At 31.8% G+C, this 7,916-nt stretch overlaps 1 protein-coding gene and 1 long non-coding RNA gene across 2 annotated transcripts; both read left to right on the top strand.

The window, feature by feature from the left end:
* The first annotated feature begins 1,836 nt into the window (after positions 1 to 1,836).
* Positions 1,837 to 2,428, top strand: LOC128192585 (uncharacterized). The gene is made up of 3 exons (XR_008244556.1): positions 1,837 to 1,938; positions 2,051 to 2,149; positions 2,336 to 2,428. It is a non-coding gene; the product is annotated as an uncharacterized LOC128192585 (long non-coding RNA).
* A 978-nt stretch (positions 2,429 to 3,406) lies between these two features.
* On the top strand, positions 3,407 to 7,330 carry LOC128155233 (transcription termination factor 4, mitochondrial-like). The gene is made up of 2 exons (XM_052816842.1): positions 3,407 to 3,505; positions 6,313 to 7,330. Exon 2 carries the CDS (start codon positions 6,331 to 6,333, stop codon positions 7,312 to 7,314), a length of 984 nt encoding a protein of 327 aa, XP_052672802.1. The 5' UTR covers positions 3,407 to 3,505; positions 6,313 to 6,330; the 3' UTR covers positions 7,315 to 7,330.
* Positions 7,331 to 7,916: the final 586 nt, after the last annotated feature.

Below are 7,916 nucleotides of genomic sequence, written 5' to 3'. Positions count from 1 at the left end.
CAAATGCAGTGACGTCACAATTATCACTACAACAAAGAGTGAGTGACAGCATACAGCGAAGTATTATGGAGAGACTAATAGAGTATTGCAAAGCAACAACCAAAGAGATTGTAAGTATACCTTAACTCGTATTAATTTGCCCAATTTTCTAGTTGTAGCCCGCGTGCAATGCATCAAAATATCATGAATGATTTTCAGCGACAGTTAGGGCTACTATATAATATTGTAGACATATCTATTTTAAGAAAATCTTGCGTGATTTTGTATCCCTTAACTTAATTCATCAGTTCCTTAAATTTGTGTAAAATTCTTGAATGAAATAGTAAAATCTTTATCATGAATTTATGATTATTTTGGAAACGCAGTTTTTAAATCACGTGTGTTTGGGATATAACTATGTGTAAAGTTCTGCCTTACATTATACAATTATTGGTTTTCATACATAATATTTCTGAGATTTTCATGAGAAGTTGTCTCTTTATATTACTTTGTTTGTTAAAGGTGGTTGCGTTTTTTATCAATTCAAGATATCATATCTGAGAATCATACCTCTTTTTTCTCTCTGCAAGAATCATCCTTTGTACAAAATTTTGCTCGGACTGAATTGCAGAAATTTAACAGCAGAGTAGATGTAAGTGTGAATCGTAAGCTTATTGTGGACAATATTTTCACATCTAAATTACCGAAGATGTTTACTGTTTGTTTTGTTTTACCTAGAGAGCATATGCAGAAGCTTTAAAATTGGATAGAATGACCCAAGAGTCTTTCACAAAGATGATCCCCAAAGACATGAACAACAACACGCCATCTTGTTCTGGGTAAGGATTTATCTTATGCATATATATATCTAGAAATTTTTTTCAGTAATTGGTGAAAAACATGAATTATATTTTACAAATATATGCAAGGATATGTTTTAAATAAGACTGCTTGATCTAAATTTAAAGCTTGATTGGAAAAAATTAATTTCTGAAGGCTTCAGAAATTAAATTTTCCAATCAAGATTTGAATTTAAAAAATTGTGGTTTTTGTTTCATTCCCTGTAATTGGTGCATTGCTGGGCCTTTCAATAGAAAGTCGAAACATTGGTTAACACTGGACCCATTTGTACTTTTCATTTTTAAGGAGAGAATCTCTCCCCCCCTCTCTCTCTCTCTCTCTCTCTCTCTCTCTCTCTCTCTCTCTCTCTCTCTCTCTCTCTCTCTGAAATGAAGATATCGTTATACTGCCAAATCAACTTAAAATATTCTGACTTAGCTGGCATCTTTCTTTTTAATTTGATAGAAGAGTCAGGGGCGAATTTGGGGGTTTCTGAAGAGACATGGAAGAAATATTGGAGTAAGAACAGTTTTGTTTTCTTTACTAATATTTAGTACAATGTATTTTCAAAGAAAAAAAAAAACGTGTAAATATTTAGCAACCTTACGAAAATGTCATCATGGTATTAAGTTTTACTGACATTTCATAGTTTTTTCCCTTTCTGACAGGAATCTGATAATAACACTAGAAAAGAAATTGATTTGCATGAAGAAAACTGGTTGGATGCCATAGAACACAAAGAGAAAGACGTACATGTATGCGAGGACGACGACGGCCATTTTATTCCATTTTATTCTGTTTAAAGTGGAGAAATTTAAGGTATACTAAGATTATACATGTACATGCGTAGCTGATTTACAGTCAGTCAATTAACTTTAATCATTCTTTAATCAACGAACAAATGATCCTTCAAGTCCTGACTATGACTGGTATTTTGAAACTATTATTGGTACATGTATTTTTAGAAATGACTGATAGATATGTAACATATATGGTTTGATTGTCTTTTTTTTTATAAAGGGTAAAAGCGATGGAAGACTGGGGGTCAGAAAAAGTACCAAGACATTCCGCGCACCTGTCCCAAATTGTGCTCGCAGTACAGCAATAGAAGTCTTAGAGGTAAGATTATTAGTCCATTCACTTGAAATTTGATTTTATTTTTAATCAAACTGCAGTTGTTTTTATTAACAAACGTACTAATTAACAGTGTATTGAAATTATTATTTTTAAGAACGAACGCGATGGAAGACACAGGGTTAGGAAAAGCACCAAGACTTTCCGTGCGCCTGATCCAAATTCTACACGCAGTGCAGCAATAGAAGACTCATGGGTAAGATGAATATATTAACGTAAAAATTAAGGTAGTCCACGATTTAGTTAATTCTTTAATCAACAAAGGCAGGATATTGTATGACCTGATTAACGGTATTTTGTAATTACCAATGATACTTTCAAAGATTATCTGATATACATGTACATGTACTTTGATGGATTTTATGGGGTTTTTTTTCTACAGATTGGAGATAATGGATCCAGACGGGTTATCAGGAAAAGCACAAAGACATTCCGCGCCCCTGATCCCAAGTCTACGCGCAGTAGTCCAGTAGAGTACTAAATGTAGGTACATGTAGTGGCAGATAAACTTTCACAACAAAATAGAATGGTGTCAGTGTAAAATAAAATTATATCTTATTTTGATGATTTCAAATATACATAGATATTATCGATAAAGCAATTCGAACCTTTTTTGATAATCGCTTACTCACACACAAAAATCTACACGCATGGGTAAGACAAGTATAGAAAATAACTTGCATTTAATTAAATATTAAATAAAAAAAACTATTATAAATTTTATTTTTACCAACCAAAAAATGATACCATAATTAAGTCCATATGTGTTCATAGTTTGACAAGATTTATCCATTATTATTTCAGGTGGTTCCAAACACAAAACCAGAGCAAACATCCCCCAGCCTTCGATGCAGAGTCAAAAATTCTTTGGATTCCGATGATTAATTTATTATCAATTTGTTTTATTAAAATACCATGAAGTTAATTAAGTTATTTGAATACAATTATGAGTGACAATTAAAAGAATATATGTAAAATAGTTCGTGTTGTGTATTTGTCATTTGTTTGATAAATTATATAGAAAGATCTCATATTTTTAAAATCTCCCATATTTACACAACTGCTTTTATCTTTAAAAAGAAAATTATGAAATTATATTAAATTCCTTCATTGGATCGAAAACATGGGGAAAATTATATGAGGGCTTCCTGGAAATCGTATCCATACATTCAGTTGTGTGCGAGTAGATACGTGTATATGGATCTAGTCTACATGTATACTATATCGTATGACATGTAACCATGGTAAACTGAAAGACATGAAGCATCAATCGTTCGAAGAATGGGCTATATAATCATGATAAGTTGTAATTATTTTAATGAAACATTAAAAAGTAAAAAAAAAAATAGACGATAGCCAGTCCATCATCCTCGTTGCTATGTGCCTGCTTAACATTTTTGACACCCGAATATTACGGAATCCGGAATCGGTGTTCAATCATTCTTTATTTAGTTTAAACTGGCAAAATCCGATATTGAAATTTGACTTGGTGGTATTCCCATTTTCCTGAAAGATATGTAAAAAGCCTGTAATACATGTGAAAAGCTTGAAGGTAAAGCAAGGCAAAATGTTATGTACTGTAAAACATACACTAGCTAACTCTATACAATTTACAGTGTAGAATTATGTGTCAATTTTGAAGCACTGTGGCCATGTTGATTGAGTTTGTACAGTGAATATGTATGGATGGTTTTTTTTATCGCGCCTCCAGTCATGTCGAACATTTCGTTTTTAAATATAGTTCATGTTTCTAAAAAAGCATTAATTAATAATATAAAAATGATAGTTTACAGCTGGTAATGTTTGAAACAAATATTCCCATAGTCGTTATACTCTATTTTAAGGTAGCTCGCGGGTTTACCTGCTTGTGAGAAAACCTACCTTGAAAATTTGTCCGCGTGATCCATAGGTTTTATAGTTTTATTTCTAAAATTTATTTAAGATTCGTCTGCGCGGTAATAATGTTATCGTGTTTCAAATACAGTGTCATTAATAAAATCAAGCAACGCCATTTCAATGAAATATATAGTAAAATGCACATTTTTACCGAGAAACGCATTACAAAACTATGCTCCAAACTTTTAAACGATTCAGACGAAATTAATCATACTCAACACAAAAACAGAGGAGATAATTATGAATCAATTCATAAAAAAATATCAGTATGTGTTCTCGGCCAATTTTTGGCAAAAAAAACTTTAAAGATTTAAAAGATTTCTCAAAACCTTATATTTTCATTACGACGTTAGCCTGACGTCATCATTTCCTTACTTCTTAGAACACCAAAATTGAACTGCATTTATTGACAAGACTAGCCGTTTAACACGTTTTAGAACATGTAAATGCTTATTAGACATTATTGTGAATGTTATAAAATGCAATTAATGTAAGGCTGTAAAGATACAGAAAGTTGCTATTTTTGTTTTTATGAAACTCTGAGTCAATCAATGCAAAAATAAAATGCCAGGCAACTACTGACATTAATTTTAAGTAAGTAATCGAATAAAACAGTTATCTCAAGCCAAAAGAAATTTAAGAATTTAATCAGTAGTACAGATTACGGAAGTTATAATTGTAAAAAAAGAAGTGAAGTTAATGCATACATTCTATTTTAAAACATGACTTTAAATGGAAGAGTTTTAACGCACACTCATTCTTTATCTTTATAGAACAACATATGACAATGTATGTGACATCTTTAAATTTTCAGCACTTGATATTATAAATCTTTGTATAAACAGTCATTTACCGCATATAAGTTTTTAAAAATATTTTCTTTTATCACATGTTTATCCCAATATACGGTGGATATCACTCATGGGATAAATTTTTGATATTCCACTGTGTGTTCTTACGCCACGTGACGTCATAGTTAATCATTACGTAGGTTTAGACGGTTGATTGACGTAGAATGAAAAAGTAAATAATTAATTCAGTTGAGGGGTGTTGAGATATAAATTTTAAACATTTAATGTTGTTTCAGTTATTTGTCATGGATTCATAAAAAAATGTTCGAAAATGAATGTATGTTTGTTATACTTCAAGGAACTTTTTTTCCATGCGTAACGTTGTTGACGTGTTGTAAATAATGTGTTGTGCGGCTCACAATCACAATTTTTACAGAAAAAGTTGGGATTAACAAAATACTTCGTAAAACATGTGATAAAAAGAATCTCTCATGATTTGCGATGGTATATGATTTTTATCCAACTCGTTGTGTGTTTTCTATCCCCTCGCCAAGGCTCGGGGATAGAAAACACACAACTCGTTGGATAAAAATCATATACCATCGCAAATCATGAGAGATCCTATATTTATACTTCTAAATATCTCATTTGTCATTTTAAAAAAAATATGACTTTCCTACGACTGTCAACTCTTTACGTCGATTCCTATTGTGACGTCAGCAAACCCGCGAGCTACGTTAAACAGGTCTAGGCAACCTCCGTTTTTGGAGGATAGATTTTATCCTCCGTTTTTGGAGGATAGATGTATGCGCCCCCTGGTGGATCTTTTCAGATGAAGGGCTATTAACTCTGTTTTTACAAAGGGAGTTAACTATGAATAAGATATAATTATTATACTATAAAAATATCACCTTATTTAGCTATTGATAATTATAATTATTGATAATATTTAATAAATATTTAAGTTTAAATAATTGCAGGGCTGATTTTAAAGAAAAATATCTTATGTCAAGACTCTCACATTTTTTTCAATATTCTGGATAATTGATATCTATAAATGGTATCATTTTGATTAATAAAATTTAACAATGTCTTTTTGTGTGAAGGGATTAAATTTAAATGATACTTAATAACATGTGAATTAATTAGAATAAGAGCTACAAAGTTCCCAAGGTATATGCAAACATTTACTTTGTACATGTACAATATAGCAGATCAAGATATCTATTGTGTGTCTCTCAACGTGAATGAACTCATTATTGTTTTAATGAGTAATAAACATCACAATTTTGTGATTTTTATTAAATGAAACATGTAAATAGTCTATGTCATTTGTAAAACTGAACACAGGAAGTACACACTTTCAAAGCATATTGTGAAAATACTATACATAGAATTTCAAATCGCCGCATACAATCATTAGTTTATTCCCTTAACTTTAATTCCCATATGGTCTGGTGCTTGCATTTTCTCATTAAAGATATGCACGAAGCCTTTGAAATATACCCATGCTATCCTCCAAAAATGGAGGATAATTTCACCCACAATGCAAAGTGACTTTCCATATATGGTAAAAATCAGCAGCCATCTTGAAATTGAGCTATCCTCCAAAAACGGAGGTTGCCTAGACCTGTTAAAATCGCATTCTGATAATTGTCTCATATATTTGCAGGTATTCAACAAGTGTACAATGTCACTTTTTTGTGGACGGCGACTTGTGTTGCAAGCCATTATTTCTCCACTCTTAAGGCATAGATTCAATCCTATTACGCTTTGTGCAGATCATCCATCGCCAAGAAATTATTTACAATATTTTTCGAGGTTGATTCTGCAACGCAGCTGTCACAGTGAAACACAACTAGAAGAATCTAAAAGGAAATGGACTACTGAGTTTGTAGATAGTGCTTTGGAGAAAATCCGATCAGAAGACAAAACATTTTATTCAGTATCGTTGAAGGAAGTTATGAAAAAACTCCAATGTCTGTCAAGTGCTAACATTTCAGCAGATCAAATAGCAAATCTCATGAAAGAATCTCCGCATTTCCTGAAAGGCAAAAACATGGAACCCATTCTCAAGGTTTTGCAAGATCAGGGCTTCGAAGGTTCAGGCATTTATGAAATACTTCTGTCTTTTGGCAGGATCACTGATGAAGATCCAACAGAACTGTCCGCTTTGTTGGTGTTTTTGAGATCAATTTACAGAACTGATCGTAAATTCACGAGAGTCGTCACAACACATCCAGAAGTATTATCACTGATACCAGCCAAAATTAATGCACGGGTCAACACACTACAAGACCTTTTCAAGTCAGATGATGTGTTGGAACTGACCATAATGTCCCCACACATTATTTTTGAAGACATGGAAACAATACAAGAGAAGTTTGATTATGTGTTTCACACCATGGGTATATCACAGAGACAAATGATGTATTCCAACATGTTCAATTATTCGCTACTACATATTCAAACAAGACATGTTTTCTTGGAGAGAGCTGGGTTTTATAAGAAAATCAAGAAAGAAAAGGGGGAAATTAACAGCAATCCTCTTCTGCAAGACATTTTAGGACTCAGTGATAAAGTCTTTGCAAAGAAATTTGGGAAAATGACTGAACAAGATTATAAAACATTTGCCAAGTACTTTGCTCAAGAGGTAGAAACGTACATGGAATAAATTTTTGCTGTAGTGGTGTCAGTGTTTGATTTTTTTTTTTTTTAATAAAGGAATTGATATTGCAGTACATATACTAATAATGCTATAATTGAATTGGTTTAAATTGAAGATGTATTAATTTACATAATAATTAATCTTTATTGGCTGAAAATGATCACATATTATTCTGATTTAAAAGAATCCTCAGAAATGTTTGATTGAGTTTGAGAAATTTCAAAATATGCATGTGATGAGTTAAGTATGACTTATTATATAGTGATTGAGATATGTTCAATTTCAGAGAGTTAACACCATAGATTTCAATCCACTTTTCTCATTTAGTTGCATTCACTTCCTGTATATATGACATAAAAAATGATACAATTTCTGGCTGTAGTTTTTCTAATCCAATAATCATTTACCACTTTATAGAAACAGATTTGATAATATTATGCATTAAACTTTTGTTCAAGCCTGTGCTCAAATTCTTACTGGAAGGAAAACTTTATCAGGTCCTCTGACGAATTTGATTGGCCCGAGTAAGTACCGGTAGAATAATTCAAATTTTCATTTAATCGCCAATACAATAACGTTAAAAGATGTTATAGAAAAAAAAACAACAA

This window comes from Crassostrea angulata, chromosome 7 (genome assembly GCF_025612915.1).
Source record: "Crassostrea angulata isolate pt1a10 chromosome 7, ASM2561291v2, whole genome shotgun sequence".
NCBI classification, from domain to species: domain Eukaryota; kingdom Metazoa; phylum Mollusca; class Bivalvia; order Ostreida; family Ostreidae; genus Magallana; species Magallana angulata.
Note: the sequence above shows the minus strand (reverse complement) of the source record. Positions and strands in the feature narration are given on the sequence as shown.